Source organism: Delphinus delphis, chromosome 12 (genome assembly GCF_949987515.2).
Source record: "Delphinus delphis chromosome 12, mDelDel1.2, whole genome shotgun sequence".
Classification (NCBI taxonomy): domain Eukaryota; kingdom Metazoa; phylum Chordata; class Mammalia; order Artiodactyla; family Delphinidae; genus Delphinus; species Delphinus delphis.
Window position 1 is genome coordinate 83,136,352 of NC_082694.2, and position 18,893 is coordinate 83,155,244.

Below are 18,893 nucleotides of genomic sequence, written 5' to 3' on the forward strand. Positions count from 1 at the left end.
CAAATTAAATTCAACAGTACTTTAAAAGGATAATAGATCATGACTAAGTGGGGTTTATCCTAGGAATCTAAGGTTGGTTTAACATTTGTAACTCAGTGTAAACTACCATATTAACTGGCTAAAAAAGAAAAACCTGCATCTCACAGATGCAGGAAAAGCATTTGGAAAAAAAATCAACATCAATTCCTGACCAAAACCTCTCAGCAAACTAAGGTAGATGGGAACTTGCTCAACTTCATAAAGAGCATCTATGAAAACCTTTTCTCTCTATACTAACTCCCTAGGAGATCCCATCTAGTCTCACCGTTTTAAAATATTACTTATATGCTGATGATTCCTACATTTAAGAACTGCAGCTGATCCTTTTGACATAGGTTGGATCACATCTTTCTTTTGCTCAAAAATGTCCAATGGCTTCCTGTGACACACTTGGGACAAAAGCCAAAGCCCTTATCATGGCCTTGAAGGCAACCTCTTCCAAGCCATCTATTATCTCCCTCCCCTTCAACCCCCAAACTCCAGCTGACCCAAACGATTTGCTATTCCCTGAATCCATCAAGCGTACTCCTGCCTCAGAGCCTCTGCGTGTTTCCTCTGCCTGGAATGATCTTCCTCTGGATGGCTACAGGGCTTGCTCCCTTCATTGTACTTCATACAGGTTGGTCTCGGCTCAAATGTCACCTCCCCAGAGGGTCCTCCTTCAATTACTTTTTACAAAATGGCCCACCTGATCACTTACCCTTTACTTTTTCTTCATTACACTTCATTACCCCAAATATTATTTATTTGTCGACTATTTGTCCCTGCCCAATTAGAATGGATGATCTTTAAAGGCCCTGTTCAGTCCTGTACCTCCAGGGTCTGGCATGTGCCTGGAACATAGAGAAGTTGCTCAGTAAGTGTTTACTGCATCAATAAATGAACTATGAATCAGAATGCCTCATTTTCCAATATCCTTACCAGGTATTATAAACCTTTATAATCTTTGCCAATCTAATATGTGGGAAATAATATCTCCATAATTTGTATTTAATATGAGTGAGGTTGAGTATCCTATCATGTTTTTTAGCTTGGCCTTTGTTGTTGTTGTTGGGTTTTTTTTTGGTGGTACACGGGCCTCTCACTGTTGTGGCCTCTCCCGCTGCGGAGCACAGGCTCCGGACGCGCAGGCTCAGCAGCCATGGCTCACAGGCCCAGCTGCTCTGCGGCATGTGGGATCCTCCCAGACCGGGGCACGAACCCGTGTCCCCTGCATCAGCAGGCAGACTCTCAACCACTGCGCCACCAGGGAAGCCCTGTTGTTGTTGTTGTTGTTGTTGTTTTCAGAAAGCTATCTTTTCATATCCCTTGTTCAGCTTATCTTTTTCCTATTGCTTTGCAAGTGGCATTGATACATTAAAGGAATTATTCCTTTGTCCATCATATACTACAAATATATTTTCCCAGTTTGTCATTTGCCTTTGCCTTTGTAGTCACATTTTCAATCTTTTCCTTTTGGTTTCTGGTTTTGAGACATCTTAGAAAGTCCTTCCCCAATCCAAGATCATCATAGCATTCACACTTGTTTTCTTCTAATACTTTATATATGTATATATAAAGGATTATAATGTTTAGATCTTTGATCCATCTGGGATTTATTCTGGGATATAAAGAGTTAAGGAAGTGATCTAGTTTAAAAAGAAAATTTAGCTTTAAAATACAATGAATACAAACTCCTGGATACCATTTATACAACATTATTATTTTAACAATGAGAACATTCATAATTTAAAAAATAAATCCAAACAAATTTCACCTGTTTTCTTTTTTTTTTTTTTTCCAGTATGTGGGCCTCTCACTGTTGTGGCCTCCCCTGTTGCGGAGCACAGGCTCCGGATGCGTAGGCTCAGCGGCCATGGCTCACGGGTCCAGCCGTTCCGCGGCATGTGGGATCTTCCCGGACTGGGACATGAACCCATGTCCCCTGCATCGGCAGGCGGACTCTCAACCACTGTGCCACCAGGGAAGCCCACCTGTTTTCTAATATACATTTTAATAAGTGGTTTGATACATATATTTGTATGTATGTACATGCTTGCAACAAAATTTTTTGTTGCAAAATATATTTTGTTGCAAAAAATATTTTTCACCATTCTCTGTAATATCATATTACAATTTGACATTACTGTCACTATTAAAATATTTTCCCCAGGAAGTTTCCATTTCATTTTTCTCAACATTTTCTTGCTTTCCTGGATCTTGAAGATTTCTTTTTTGTTGTACTGTATTTTGCTTTAAAAAGTCTCTTTTCTATTAAGCTCACTTCTTCATGGAGAAGGGAGGTCTTTATTCTTAGCAAGAAGGAGAAAAGATTTAGTATAAACTGATAACTCAGAGAGAAATTTGATTCTTCGTAGGTTGTCACATGCTTACAATAGCTAGAAGGGGAAGAAAAAGGAAGACACTACATTTAAAGGTCTTTTAGAAACGTATGCATCCATCCCTTGAACATCCCCCAAAAAACTTAAAAAATATATATGGTTAGGCTTAAAATAGTACTCTGAGCTGGAAGAAAACAGAACAATCTGGAAGCAATCCTAAATTTTATAAAGGAAAAAGATTTCAGCACTGTCCCTGGCCACCATGCCATGGGACACAGGTGGTACAGAGCCAGGTCTCATGACTTCTTCCACTCCAGGTGGGCCCCCCTCCTCTTACCATGGTCAAGACAAACAAAAGCAGACAGGGAGAGATTCTGGACATATTTTAAAACAAACGAAAGAAAATAATGTATGTTGCAATTCTGTATGTATTATAGAAAGAAGAGTTTACAAAGCAATTTTGCTTATTTTAAAGTAGTAGAACCTGAATCTGATCAAATCTCTCACTACCATAAAATCTCTAAAACACTAATTAAAACTGCTAACTCTATCAATCTCTAACTATATCAAGGTATAAGCAGGGGGACAGGAGAACACCTTAAGTGGTATCATGGTCTGTAATCAGTAAAATCTAGACTATGGGAAATTGTACAGGACACATGACCTGGATTACTCAATAAGTAAACTGCAAGGGGGAAAAAAAAGAGATAAAGGGGGAATTTATGAATTAAAGCACTTAAGGGATATCTCTACCACCTGCAGTGTATGGACTTTACTTGGATTCTGAGTTATTTAAAAAATTACGTGGGCTTCCCTGGTGGCGCAGTGGTTGAGAGTCCGCCTGCCGATGCAGGGGACACGGGTTCGTGCCCCGGTCTGGGAAGATCCCACATGCCGCGGAGCGGCTGGGCCTGTGAGCCATGGTCGCTGAGCCTGCGTGTTCAGAGCCTGTGCTCCGCAACGGGAGACGCCACAACAGTGAGAGGCCAGCGTACCGCAAAAAAAAAAAAAAAAAAAAAATTACGTGACAATCAGGAAAATCTAGACATTGGCTACTTGTTTGACGAGATTAAGGAATTACTATTAGTTTTTTTTAATGTCTGATTAATGGTACCATGGTTTTATTTAAGAAAATTACAATGTATGGGATTTTCTTCCACATAATCTAGGAGCAGAGGGGTGAGGGAGTTGGGGCATGGGGGAAGCAAGTCTAGCCATGTAGACAACTGCTGAAGTGGGGTGGCTACGGGTACAGGGGCGTTCATGATATCGTGCTCTCTGCTTTTGAGTGCAATTGAAATTTTCCATAATAAAAAGTTTTAAAAAACAAGTGAACAGTATACAGAGGATATAAATGTATAGATATTATGATTTATATAACATATATGGCCTTAAATTCCTGAAGGAATGTTTCTATTTGCACCACAAAGTTTGCCACCCATCAGTTGTAACTATGGGTAACTACTCTTGGTTCTTTCATCTGTAAAACAGGAAAAAATAACAGTACCACCTCATAGGATGGAAAAGAGGATCGCATGAGAATATATATGAAGCACTTAACCAATGGTTGGCACACAGTAAGGGCTCAAAATTGTTCACTTTCCCTACATTCCTTTAAAATTGATTTTTAAATTTTCACCTAAAATCTTAAGCATATTTTAATAATACACAAAAAAGCTAATACCCTACTATGTTCACTAGTAGGAAACTGAAAAGCCTCAACTGTTTGTGCATTGACTGGTTTAATGGAAAAATCAAATGTAAGTCATTGATGGTGCCCTCTTGCTTTTCTTCTTTTCTAACTTTTTTTTTTTTTTTTTTTTTTTTTTGCAGTATGCGGGCCTCTCACAGCTGGGGCCTCTCCCATTGTGGAGCACAGGCTGTGGACACGTAGGCTCAGCAGCCATGGCTCATGGGCCCAGCCGCTCCGTGCATGTGGGATCTTCCCGGACCGGGGCACAAACTCGTGTCCTCTGCATCGGCAGGCGGACTCTCAACTACTGCGCCACCAGGGAAGCCCTCTAACTTTTAATTTTAGCTATATTAAGAGATTCTTTCAGACAAAATATTACCAACAAAAAGGGTAAAAATATTGTTCTCTTGCCTAGGGACCATAAGGAAAACTCTGTTTTTTACAACAGAAAGCTAAGAAAAGGTATACGAAGTATCTGCTACAGTAAGACTTTTTATTTCTAAGTTGAATCAATAACAATATCTTCTAAGGATTACATTCCTTATCATAAACTCAGAAAGTTTAAATTTTCCTAAAGTTTTAAGTGATAAAACCAAATATAATATATAATCATTTAAATTCATCAAGATTGTTGGCTCTGCCTCAGAGAAGAAGGATAAACACCTTCGAGTATCTGAAGTGCTCTTGCGGCCTCTCTCTGCTTAGTTCTCAAGGCCTGAGTGTTCTCAAAATTATTTTATAGTACAATGTTTGTCTCTTCTGAACCCGCAAAAATGAGTCCTTCTGTGTAACAAAATTCTCCATGTAGCTGAAGATCTGCTCTCTTAAGCATCAAAACATTTCATTGTGACCATTTTGGATGGAAATCTTTTAAAACTCAGTTATACATTACTTGGTTATTATTAAGCAAAGCATATTCAGCATATTTGTTAAAGCCTTTACAATTATATTGTGACAACCTGTCCACTTTTACTGTGGAAATATTAGAAAATACAGGTAGAGAGGATGCACACAATTTGGGGACACGTTCTGTGTTAAAGCTGAGACAATGGTCTGGTTTATTTAGTTCTGTGGAGCTATTGTGTGTCATGAATGAACTTCAGACCACTGTAATTTGAGTTCTTTTGTCTGCTTCTGCTTCTGATGCTGGTTCCTCTATTGTTTGTCAAATGAATATCATTTATATTTGCTGTCAAGATGCTTATCAGCAGACACCTCTCAGTCTCCTGCCTACCCTGTTTCTTTTGATGATGAGGAATTTGGAAATCAGACAACTCAGCCTGACAGAAACACACCTCCAGGCAGAGTGAGCAGGCTCGAGTGAGCTTTCTGAGAAAAGTGTATAAGCTTTAGTCATGGACTCAGTGACCTTTTGATAGGTTAGCTGAACCCTTGTTTGCTTACTCTGTGGTTCTAGGCTATGGTCTAAATAGGCAGGTGGTTCGATGGATGATTTTGGTGCATAAAATCATGGGATCATAAAATTATTCGTCTACATGGTTTGGTGTTTAGCCTCGTAATTCCTGCAGAGAAAAATATCTTGGTTGTTTCATCTCCGACTATACCAAGGTCTATTTATTTGTAACTAACTATCTTTTATTACAGTATTAAACCCATGAGGAACATCCAAAAGTCCACTGATCGTGCGACGTGAAAAGTGTAGGGTACAGGCTCCCCTCTAACTTCCCCAGGCTGACTCTGCAGACACAACAGCACCAGCACGTCACGTCCTAACAGGCCCGGTCCTGTGTGTGGGCCCCTCGCGGGACAGGGCTACAGCCTTTTCTCCTCTTCTCGAGGAAAACTTAAATCTTTTTTTTTACATCTTTATTGGAGTATAATTGCTTTACAATGGTGTGTTAGTTTCTGCTTCATAACAAAGTGAATCAGTTATAAAAAAGCCATTGCACTGACTGCTCAAAGGCCTGCATCACCCCAGATGCGGAGCTGACCGAAGGCTGGGATTCTGGCCTTCCGTGGTTGCTGTTAAGACAGTTATATTCCTTAACCATTCTAGACTCGGCTAAAGTTTTTTTGAGCAGTAAATTTTAATACAGATAACTTCCTTTTAGTATCTTCTACTGTATTTTCTACATTTTATTTATCTTGATTGATACTCAACTCAGGAAGTTAAACTCTTCAACAGAAAATTAGTTTTGTTTAAAAAAAATGATCATAGTTATCATTTATCGAGTATTTACTATGTGACAGACACCATACATCTCATTTAATTCTCATGAACACCCTATGAGGCAGCTTCTATTTTCCATTCATTCATTCAACAAATACTTGGTGAGCACCTACCATGTGCTACGCACTGTCCTAGTCTCTGAGATTTTTCATTAAATAAGACAGAGTCCCTGCACTCAAGGACCTGACATTCTAGTGTATGTATAATAATATAAATAAATATATAATAATATGTAATAAATATATAACAGTACGTTATATATATAATAATACATTCAATAGTGAGAAAAGCTATAAGCAAAAAAGATAGGCAGGGGGGTTAGAGAGTGATGAAGTGTGTGTGGGTGTGAGGGCAGAGCTGTGATATTTTAGACAGGATGGCTAAGAAAGGCCTCTCCGAGGAAGTGAAATTTGAATAAAAACCTGAAGGAAGTGAGCCTCTGTAGACACACGGCGGAAGAGCATTCCAGGCTGAAGGTACGACACGTGCCACGGCCTGCGCGGGGAGTGTGGCTGGCAAGCTCCAGGAGCGGCCAGGAGGCCGGTGTGAACCTGCGCGGTGAGTGTGGCACGCGGAGGAGCGGGAGGGCAGAGAGGAGCGGGGCTGGCGGCCCCACAGGCTCTCCTGACTTTACTCAGAAGGAGATGGGAGCTGCTAGAGGTTTTGAGAAGGGGAGGAAGGTCAGTACCATACCCTGCGTTTACAATCAGGGCAACAGAGCTGTAGAGATGGTAGATAACCTGCCCACACGAGCGAGCGGCAGGGCTGGGATATGAACAGCTGGATTCACGAGCACGTCCTCTTAACTATGGGAATGTGCCTTACAGACAATTCCTATGTCAATATGGGAATGAGATTAGTATAAAAATATAAGGTTACAATCAGAAAAGTCTTTATAATCTAAAACTTCTTCCAGCTTTATTGAGATATTACTGACATACAACGTATGTGAGTTTAAGGAGTCCGACACGATGGTTTGACACATGTGTATATTGTGAAATGATTATCACCGTGAGGTTAGTCAACACGCCCATCCCTTAAACAGCACTCAGTGTGTAATTCTGAGTGTCTTGATTCTAAGTTCACCACCTTCTAATTCCAACAAATAACCTATCTGGCTCTTACTACAGCCAACTCCTTCAGGCCAAACTAGAAGTTTCATCATGTTTTTTATCCTGTCATTTCTAAGAGCATCACATACCTTTTACAGAATTTCTGAGTACTCAGCCAATAGAGGGAATTCTTGGTCATCAGTGACTGGCCTTTCTGCTTCAGGACTCCCTGGAGGCTATGCCCATGGAAACAAGGTCTATCACCGCCCTCTTCGGTCCAGCTGAACTGAAAACTTGAAGGGCTTTGTTTTTCAACAGTTGGTGTTGAACCAACCAGTGTGATAAACTGTTTTTGTAGACTCACGACCATTTCTGGAAATGAAGGAAAAAAGAAAAGGAATAAAATAAAAACTAATGTGAAGTCACGAATGAAGTCTCTAGTTTACTTGATAGTAATGTGCCAATGTTAGTTTCTTAGTTTTGACAAATGCACCACGGCGATATAAGAGCATAACACTAGGGGAAACTGACAGTGGATGAGGATGTCAAGGAACTACTTAAAAAGGCTTTAAAAAGGTGAATTTTATGTTACGTACATTTTATCACAATTAAAAAAAAAAAGAATGAACAAAACAACCTAAAGGCAGTTCTCCAGATAAAGAGTTCTGAAAGTCATAGATATATGGCATTTTAGATTTTGGTGGAAACTTAAGTTCTGTTTTGAATAATGCAATGTTCCTGAAATAAATAGATAAGATTCCTATGGACATTTCTTGCAGAGGATGATGTCTCTTTGGATGTACATCGGAACACTTCCTAAAGAAGTGAAGAAAGTACATACGCGTTTACTTTTCAAGTTAAGATACTTAGCTTTTCTACAACTGTATTGTTACTTGGCATTAACAAGAGGAAATGCAGCTCACCCCTTCTTTTATACACCACTGATCTGTCAATCGCTGAGTGGTAGAGTGGTTTTTCACTTTTCCATAGATACCTGTACAAGGTAGAAAAACATTTGGAGCAGGATGGAGAATAAATGGACCTCAACACATTTCAGAGAAGTTTCTCTAAAGCAGTGTCTGAAATTCGTGATACCCCGTGTAATAGCTCTGACTTAGAATGACCTACTGACACATGTCTGTATAGAGCTTATGACCTAGGAGCAGGCAAGTAGCACTGAAGGAGGCAGCAAGGCCACAGAAAGATATGCTCCTCCCCAAAGGCTCCCAGATGCCATAAGATCCCAAAGAAATGATTAATTACATCAAAATGCAGAAACAGGGGCTTCCCTGGTGGCGCAGTGGTTGAGAGTCCGCCTGCCGATGCAGGGGACGCGGGTTCGTGTCCCAGTCCAGAAAGATCCCACATGCCGCAGAGCGGCTGGGCCCGTGAGCCATGGCCGCTGAGCCTGCGCATCCGGAGCCTGTGCTCCGCAACGGGAGAGGCCACAACAGTGAGAGGCCCGTGTACCGCAAAAAATAAATAAATAAAATGCAGAAACAGCTTCCCTTACCATAAAATTCCCTTGCTGTCTGCTCTCATAAAGTGGAGCCACCTAAGAAATAACTGTTCCTCCCTGTCTTTGGCCAAATGCCCTTCTGCTGAGGATGAAGTACTGGTACTTCTGATTCTGATAACCTGTACAAAGTGAACTGTAAGTGCCCATCTTCTGATGTAGAGGTGTAATCATGGTTAATAGGTGATGGTCTTCCTGAAAATTATGGGTGAACTAAATTTTAATGAACCATACCACATTTAAAATATTCAGAGAGCTTCTCATTTTTGATTCTTTCAAATATCTTTTTGTTATTTGTTTTATCAAATAATAAGTGACAACATACTCAAGGTAAAAAATCTCTTAATAATAAAGAAGTTCCCTAAACAGTCTAATCCCACTCCCTAGATAAACCCACTGTTAAAAATTCCTTGTGAATACCTAATCTAGATAGATTTTCTTATGTATTTATAATAAACGCCCATACAGGTGGCAATTATGCTATAGTCAAGGAGGCACTCTTACTTCCTTGGGGTCATATGCCCAAGAGATGGGATAAGTGGGCGATCTAAAATGATAATACTGTTTAGATAGTCCTTCTTTAAAAATTTACTTTACTTTGTTTACCTCTTCCCAAAACTACAAAAGCTACAAAAAAACAGAGGTCTACTACAAAGTCCTAACATTTTCTCCAGGATGCCACAAAGCCCTGTATGCTTTGTTTGTCCAGTCTCCCCACGTGACTTGTTTCCCCACTGTTAGAAATTAAGGTTGAATTTACATGTAGTAAAACTGACCCTGTTCAGTGCACAGTTCCACTAGTTTGGATAAACACATACAGTTGTGTAACCACCACGATTAATCTACAGAACAGTTCCACACTCCAAAAATCTCTCATGCCTCTTGACAGTCAGTCAACCCCTCTCCATACCCACAGCTGAACTTATCTCAGACAACCACGGATCTGTTTTTCTATCCCTATAGTTTAGCCTTTTCCAGAATGTCAAAAAATGAAATTAGACCATATGTAACCTTTTGAGTCTTTCATTAGCATACTGTATTTATGATTCACTCATATTTCTGGATGTATCAGAAGTTTGTTCCTTTTTACTGCTGAATAGTATTCCATTTTACAGATATGCTACTGTTTATCTGTTTACCAGCTAAAGGGCATCTGGGTTGTTGCCAGTTTTTGGCCACTGTGAATGAAGTATATATATCTACATATATTCATATATAGATCTTTGTGTGAAGTTAATCTTTTGCCCATTTAAAAACCTGAATTGTTTGTTTTCTTACTGTATGAGAATTCTTCATATATTCTAGATGCAAATCTTTTATCAGATATGTGATTCACACATATTTTCTCCCAACCTGTAGCTTCTCTTAACGGCATCTTTTGAAGAACAGAAATTCTTTCTTCTGATGAAGTCTAATTTATCTTTTTTTTCTTTTATGAATCATGCTTTTGGTATCACATCTAATAAAATTTTTGCCTAACCTAAAAGGCTGCAAAGATTTTTGGCAAGTGCTTTGAAATTTTCCTCCATGTTCTTCTCAACATCTCCATGGAAACTGGAAGTCATCAAAGCAGTCTCTAAAGGGGTTTTTAGGCTTTCAGCTACTGTTTATTAGTGTTTTTCATAGTCCCATGCATAGGGACCCATGCTTAGTAACTTCTACCTGACAATATGGAAGATGATGTCCAGAAGAACAGAGAGGAAAATTAGAAATTTACGTCAACAATGGAGGTGGGGTAGGGTAAAACAGGTAATCAGCACGCAGTGGGGCTCTGTGCCCACACATCAGTCAGTAGTGACTTACATAAGTTACCTCACTCAGCCCAAAGCACATACTCTATGAAGGATCTTGGTAATGGATCCCCTGGACAAGCTCCTCCCTGGGGCCTGGTGTCTGTCTGGAAAATGCCATTTTGATACTAGACGTACTTTTTTTGGTCACTAAATTCTCCCATAAAGTAGCTAAAAGTCAGGAAGTCTTAGATGTGCAACTGATTGTAGCACTGCAACATGAGTTTGGGCTCTAATAGCTATGTCTGAAGTGTAAGCTGTTGCCCAGTTTGAGTTCATGAATGCCTATTCACTACTGAGACGCCCAAGTGGCATGGCCCCTGAATACCTAGCCTCGCAGTATCGGTCAAGACAACCCCAGCTGGCCCCCAAAATGAAGGTCCAATGGCTGATTCTCCAGGACAACCTAAAAACACAGGATAACCTTCCGTTCTTGCTGCTACTCTTACACCTGCTGAGATCCAATGACTTCTCCAACAAGGAAGAGGAAGGGCCCACCCAGTTCCCCGGGGGCCCGCGGCTTTCAGAAGTTCACCTCCCACCTCTTCTCCCTCATCATTATCCAACCTGAACAGGAAGAAACTGCTCATCTTCTCCCCTTTTTGGCAAGGATCCTCTCTCCCACAGCACTTTATTCATCCCTATAAGTCTGTTTCTCTGTTTAAATGCTCTCTTAAATTTAGAGGAAAAATAATCTAATTCTACCTGCAAAAACTGAAATTTAGTTGTTAGAGTATAAAGCGGGCATTACTAGCCCTATTTTATTGATGAGGAAACTGGAGCTGAATGAATTATCATTTTAACTAATTTGAGGAACATTAACTTTTCTCAAGGGATATAAAATTACTTGATCAAATGAGTACTACTGTAAATTTACATAAACTAGAGAGATGTTAACTTTTTCTTCAAAGTCTCACAGAGACTCCAAGTTTTAAGAATAGATATAAAACCGTTCAAATCAGAGATCTATAGCAATGTACCCTATATTACGTAAGATAGTGTCTCTGAAAATTTATGAGCTAACTATGTTTTAGTGCACTGAGGCTAAGAACTTAAGTCCTTTGCCCACAGTGAAACAGCTGGCTGTCATACAATCAGGATTCAAGCCCTGCACTGTCTCTAACGCTACGCTCTTTCCACTTTACCACAATGGACCTACGTCAGAATGAGAGCTCAAAGTCAAACAGTGAGACGGACTGAATTAAGTATACTACTTTCTTTCTGCTTTCCTTTGTTTTGATTTTTATAGGGAACTTTATTTGGGGGGAACATTCCAATTACATATGTCACAGGCCGACATTTGTAATCTTTGTAATATTGGGAAGCATAGATGGGAGATGATCCACTTTGAGAAAGGAAAGAGGCAGGAATATCAGAAATGCAGAAGAGAGTCATGCGAATCATAAACAGTTTATGACTAAGTACAATATGGTACCCTGGATTGGATCCCGGATCAGAAGAAGGACGTTAATAAAAAAGGACATTATTAGTTTAGTTAATAGTAACAGAAAGAAGAAAAAAGTTAATTTGGATAGATGGGTCAATAGTTCTAGAAAAAATGTCACAATGCTGGTGAGTCTAAACTGATGAAACTTCAGCTTTCAAATGTAAAGTAACAGACTTGAAAATAAAGTAGGTAAATCTAAAACTAGAAGAGATAACATACTTTGCCCTGGCTTCCTCCCATTTTTGTTTTTTTTCATCAACAGCTTTCTTCATAACTTGGTACCATTTTCTGAAATCAAACCATGGCTTATCTGAAAGAAATGAAATCCATGATTATTAACCAAATATGTCACATTATTATAACACACACTGTTCCTCTGAGTCTTCACTCACTGATGTGACTCAGTATTTACATACCAGCCCCTGGAGACTACGGAGGGAGATGCTGCTGTATCCATGCTCTAACACCACTGCTGAGTAATCTGCCGTCACTCCCTTCTCTGAGCTCCTACCTGTACTGTGGCCCTAACTAAATTATACCAAAACCAAAAATGTCTGTTTCTCCTAGATTTGACTATCACCCCCCTGAGAACAGAAGACATATTTTGTTTATGTAGAAGACTACACAATCAGGCCTCTTCCTCCTGACCCAGATCCCAGCACAGTGCCTGGTACAGGGTGGTGCTCCAATACGTCTAGGGATACACGAATTAAGGGACAAACGATGGCTAGATGTGTGCAATGGCACCAGACTTCTAGTTTCATCAGATCCTATTTCTGTTCTTCCTAATCCTAATCCAAATCCAAAGACTCTGGAGATAAGTAAGAAAGTGGATTGCATTGGACGGGTGGAGTGAGTGTGTGTTCAAGACGTCAGGGTGAGATAGACAACAGAATTGAATATATAGTCAAGCATAAAACTACACTCCTCACTCTTTTCTTCAATCCATGTGGGGAGATGGGAAGAGTAGGGAGGAGAAAAATGAAATTCAAGGTAAAGCAGGAAAGAGGCTTAGAGAGCGAGGAAGTCTGAAGAAAGGAAGGCTGGCAGGAGGAGGATGGCTGAGTGAGAGGCTGAATTTCTTATATATTCTCTAATGAAGACAGTCTACCTTCAATGTCTAGTTAAAAATCTTTCAACTGGCCAATATAATCATTACTTATGGCCTTGTAGACCACAGAGCAACAGAGCCACAGAGGACAGGCAACTACCAGAAGAGCTATAAGGAAGAAGGAAAACTATAACAATTAATAGAACACAAGGTTCTTTGACCTTAAGTGAGTCACAACTTCTTAAACTCCTCATCAGTAATGTGGGAAGGCAGGGGGACAGTGGACAGCTAGGGAGCAGAGAGAATGGGGACCACAATCCCTGCCCTGCTGACACTGTAGGTTTATTTTGAGGGTCACAGGAAGACAATATGTCAAAGCACCCTTTACTCTAAATGTCTGCACAGTCAATGAAGGCCCTTTAACGTCAGAAAACATCTTGTCCAACCTTTTACTCTATGTAGGAGCCAACATGAAGCAATGTGCAGAAAGAAGCATGCTGCACATTCTGGAAAGAACACACAAACTAATGCCACCATTAAACCTAAGCTCCTAGAGCCAACGAACATATATGTGGACTCCTAAAAAAAAAGTCAGACTCATAGAAATAGAGTAAAAAAGGGGCTGCCAGGGGCTGAGGGGTGCGGGAAAGAGGGCGAGATTGGTACAAGGAGACAAACTTTCAGCTGTAAGATGAATAAGCTCTAATGTAAAACATGGTGGCTATAGTTGGTAATACTGTATTGTACACCTGAAATGCAATAAGAGAGAACGTAAATATTCTCACACATACAAAAAGGTAAATATGAGAGGTGATGGATGTGTTAATTGACTTCATGGGAATCCTTTCACAGTGCAAACACATCAAATTGCTACAATGTACACTTTAAATATCTTACAATTTTATATGTCAATTATACCTCAAAAAAGCTGAAATTAAAAATTAAACAATGAACATAAACCCTAGTGAGAACATTAAGAAACTGGAATTGAATGTAAGAATTCATGCCTTTACCACACTTTATTAAGTGGATATTAGGCCAGTCACTCTGCTAAATATTAAAGATACATTAAAAAAAAGAAAGTAAAAAAGATATGGCCGCTCCCTCTAGAAGCTTGCAATCTACCTACTTGTCTGCCTGTCTGTCACTTACACAGCCGTCACTACGAGGCAGATACTCCAGGCACTTTACAAATACTGGCAGCCTAACAGGGATAGAAATGCTTAGTCCGCTAGTTACAATTCAGTGTTTTAAACAACTAAGAGAAGTCTGGACAGGAGTGGCTGTGGCAGGGTCATCGGTTCTGGTTTGGGAAGAGGTGAGCTGGGGAGTAGGTGTGAAGAGAGGCCGAAGAGGGCATTTACGTTGCGTCTTGAAGCATGAAGATGGACTTGCCAGGGACAGAAGGAGTTGGGGGGAAGAAGGAAGGAACACTTCAGGTAGAAGGACCAATGCGAGCAAAGGTTGAAGGCACTGGAATAGACAGTACACTCACAAAGCTGCCAGTAAGTTCATGGTCTCGTATGGCTAGTGAGTAGGAGCTGGGAACGAAAAGGCAGGCTGGCCTTTACACACAGTAGGAAGTCACTGAGGTTTTTTAGTAGCCTTGAGATATAATTAAATAATTATACATATAAAACATTCTGGTACAAGGTACAATTTGTATATATGTGTACATATATGTGTATATTTCTCAAAGTTTCTTCCCTGCGTTTATTGTATCTTTTAATCCACCATTTACAATCACTTTGAATTTGATTCATAAAAAAAGTAAGTACCTTCTTCATTCTTTTCATTATATTTCTCAGCAATATTAGACAAAGACCTGGAGATACAAATAAAAAAATCAATTTATTTAGAAATCATTTATTGGAAGACAGTTATATTTTGAATTCTTCTGAAGGAAACGTATAGAACAGTACTTGAAACTGATGCCAACTTTTAATGGAGAAGCTATCACTGAAACAGGGAAGGAGACACTATAAATACTGCCACTCTGTTGCCATTTTAAGATTCTTTTACTTTCCAAAATAATCTTTGAAGACACATAGTGCCAGAAGCCTAAAGGTACACAGATGAAGTGCTAAATGACTCTTTAGGATTTTGTATGATGATTTAAAACTCAGGAATCAGTAGAGCAATGAGAAACACGTGTATCTACCTAAAAATAGGAAGAAAACATGATCCAAACAACCTACTAAGGGAAAATGAAATCTCTCACAACTAGCTGAGTCAAAATATTATGTACGAAGTAACTGTTGCTACTAGTCAATGTTCTATTAACACCCGAGAGTCTCTATTTTCTACTGAGATATAGCATATGGATTCCTTTACTCTGAATAATTAGGTAAAAGCAATACAATTTTCTCCTCATAAAATTGACATACACTTACCATTCTAAATTGTCATCCAATAAAAAGAGCAGTTTCAACACCACCACAATGACAGCTACAGCTTGTACATCATATTTAACAGCTTTTGCCTTTTTAGCTATAGGATCGAATGTTAGAAAATCCACTTCTCCCATTCCAGTCACTTTTACCACGTGGCAGGTTAAATCATGCATTTCATCTGTTGAAGAATAAAAGAGTAAAATGTGAATTAAATTCTTTGGCTAACTAGACTATACTAATGTGTATATCTGTGAGATAAGTGTATCTTAAAATATGATACTATGCTAGAACTCTGAGACATACATTTTGTAAATAAAATCAACCAAGAAATGATATTTGTATAGAAAAATTAATGGTTGAACGCTAGCAAGGAGTATCTTCTCCTATTTTGACTTCCCCAAACATCTGCTATTTATAGGACACATCTTGCCACCTAAGGCACAGCCACACATCGTTTTTCTATTGTTTCATCCATGTTTCTTGTCTGTGTTTCTACAGCAATTTGCATTTACCTGAAACTAACTCTCCTGTAAGACCAAGAGCTTCTCTAAAAATGCACTCACTCACCAGCAGGAAGCCTGGCTAGCACACTGGAAGCCTGATGTGCATCTCACCAGCTGCACTGCTTTCCCAAAGAAACTCTATGCTCAGCACAGACTGCATCTATTATTCAAGGCTGAATAATGTGGGACTTGGAGCCAGAAAATCTATGGCTTATGTATTTAGGCTTTCTAATCATTAGCTTTGTGACTCCAAATTAGAGTCACCTAACCTCAGTTTTTTAATTTGTAAAATGGGTTATGGTGAGGATAAACATTAAATAAGATAGCACAAGTGAATATACTTTGAAAACTCTAAATTACTGAGCAAATTTCTTTACTCACTAATTTAAGTACCCAGGATGTACCATATTCTATTTTAATTAAATTCAAGTAGAATGGCTATTATTTATAAGAGCATAATAAATTGTATTGTATTGAATCTCCTACACGCATTCAGTCATTATATCCTGTTGATTCTATTCTCTTAATGTAGTATACTTTAATTTTATAGTAGTATATACAATATTACACACAGCATATATATTACCATATATAGTATATAGTATTATATATAGTATATATTATTATATATAGAATTATTACTATAAAGAATGGCATTTCTTGAAAACTGTCTCCTCAATTTATTTAAAATTAATTATCTTGAAACTTTCTCTTATGCCAAAAGTACAGAGTAATAAAAAAAAGCAAGTGGAAGAAGTTATGAGGAAGGAAGCCAGGACAGCAGAGAAAAACTAAGCAGTACAGGATTCTGAACTGGAGCATTATGTGGAAAGAACACTAGCTCTGGAATGGGACGGCTGGATTTAAGTATGTACTCAGCCATCTACCAGCCAGGCGTCACTCAGTTTGCCTATGTTTCATCTATAAGTGAGAATACCCACCTGCCCACCCTTCCCACCTTCACAAATGAGGTAATATAGATGGGGCACTTTGGAAACTCTGTAATAAAGTTCCCCACAAATTATATACTGATTGTGAAAGCTGCCAGAAATTCTCTCTGGCAGGCTCCTCAGTCCCAGTATGAGGGACAATACCAAGAAATGTGTTTGGAGTTCACTCAAAGCCATCAAAGAGGCAGTGCTTACTCAGTAAGGGTGTGTGTGACATGCTTGCTAAAACCTTCCTACCGAGTTCCAGAGACGACACCGTCATACATAAAGGCACTGAGGAGGGGCATTTGTTGCCCCAGTATGCTTAAAACCACTTTTAGCTTTCCAGGAAAGGGCCAAATACATGGGTTTCTTCTTTTTGATCAACAGCACCATAGAACTGATAGTACTATAGAGAGCAAACTTTAAATTTTGAAAATGGCAATATTCTAGAGGTCTTCTTATAATCTTACGGGTGCTTTGTCAATCAATGACACATTTTACAATATAAATCTTAAGGTGCAGGGTCTTCCCTGGTGGCGCAGTGGTTAAGAATCCGCCTGCCTATGCAGGGGACACAGGTTCGAGCCCTGGTCTGGGAAGATCCCACATGCCATGGAGCAACTAAGCCTGTGTGCCACAACTACTGAGCCTGCGCTCTAGAGTCCGTGAGCCACTACTGAGCCTGAGAGCCACAACTACTGAAGCCCGTGTGCCTAGAGCCCGTGCTCCACAACAAGAGAAGCCACTGCAATGAGAAGCCCACGCACAGCAATGAAGAATAGCCCCTACTTGCCGCAACTAAAGAAAGCCCGCGAGCAGCAACAAAGACCCAATGCAGCCAAAATAAATAAATTAATGAAAAAAACAAAATCCTAAGGTGCAGGGACTATTACATGTTAGTCTGTCGATCTATTTTGTGTGTTGTTTCCCCCCCACAATTAAGTAATACAGACTCAGTACAGGACATTTACAAGATACATAAAGGTAGAAGAAAGGAAAAAAGGCATTGCCATAGCTTAGAAATAGCACTTCAATATTTTGGTATATTTATTTCTAACATTTTAATGAATCTTTTAATTTTATGTAGCTATGCTTATATATAATTTTATAATTTGACCCATTTCATTTTTATTATAACATAAACATTTGCCATGTTTTATATACTCTTCACAAACATGATTTTAAAAGCTGCATAATGTTCCACTGAATATACATAACATTGTTTACTTAAACATTACCTTTCTGTTGGATATTTATTTCTAATTTTTCAGTATAAATAAGGAGGTCAATAACATTTGTGTATAATTTTTTTTTCTATATTTCAAATTATTTCTATTGAACAGTTTGTGAGAAGTAAAATTTCTCTATCCTGGTTCTTTTTAATACAGTCTCCAAAAAGGCACTTAACATATCAGATGCTAGTAGTGTCTCTCTGCCTATTATAATGGTTTTAATTCTACTGGTTACTCTCAGGAAGACTTAGGTAAGAAATAGTATTATATCACACACAGTGGTCAGAAAATACTGCCACCCTCATCTCTGTCCAACAGCAACTACGTGAGCTAGACACTTTCCATAACCCAGCCCGTGTCAGTTACGCGTTGGTAATTCCTTGTATTCCTTCCATATCTTAGCATTCCCACTATAAGCTCAGGATTTTGGAGTATATGAGAGAACACAGGAGCTTTCCATATTTTGAAAGAACCATCAAAAAAGTAAATGAAAAACACCAAAATCCAAAACAATAATCTGATCTATGTAACATGCCAAAGCGCAGAAATCAGACTACAAATTCTGGAGTCTTTTTAAAAAAATTTTATTTATTTATTTATTTATGGCTGCTGCGTTTGATCTTCGTTGCTGCGCACAGCACTTCTCTAGTTGCGGCGAGCAGGGGCTACTCTTCGTTGCAGTGTGCAGGCTCCTCACTGCGGTGGCTTCTCTGTTGTGGAGCACAGTCTCTAG

The 18,893-nt window shown here is 39.2% G+C and overlaps 1 protein-coding gene across 1 annotated transcript in view; it reads right to left on the minus strand.

The window, feature by feature from the left end:
- Nucleotides 1–1,599: 1,599 nt before the first annotated feature.
- The window catches only part of TAF1B (TATA-box binding protein associated factor, RNA polymerase I subunit B), a 59,505-nt gene continuing 42,211 nt past the window's right edge, over nt 1,600–18,893 (minus strand). The window contains exons 10-15 of the mRNA XM_060027107.1: nt 15,494–15,671; nt 14,879–14,925; nt 12,269–12,359; nt 8,220–8,290; nt 7,446–7,668; nt 1,600–2,417 (exon numbers count right to left, since the gene is read on the minus strand). Of these exons, the coding sequence (XP_059883090.1) occupies nt 2,213–2,417; nt 7,446–7,668; nt 8,220–8,290; nt 12,269–12,359; nt 14,879–14,925; nt 15,494–15,671 (815 nt within the window). The 3' untranslated portion in view covers nt 1,600–2,212. The remainder of the gene's footprint in view (nt 2,418–7,445; nt 7,669–8,219; nt 8,291–12,268; nt 12,360–14,878; nt 14,926–15,493; nt 15,672–18,893) is intronic.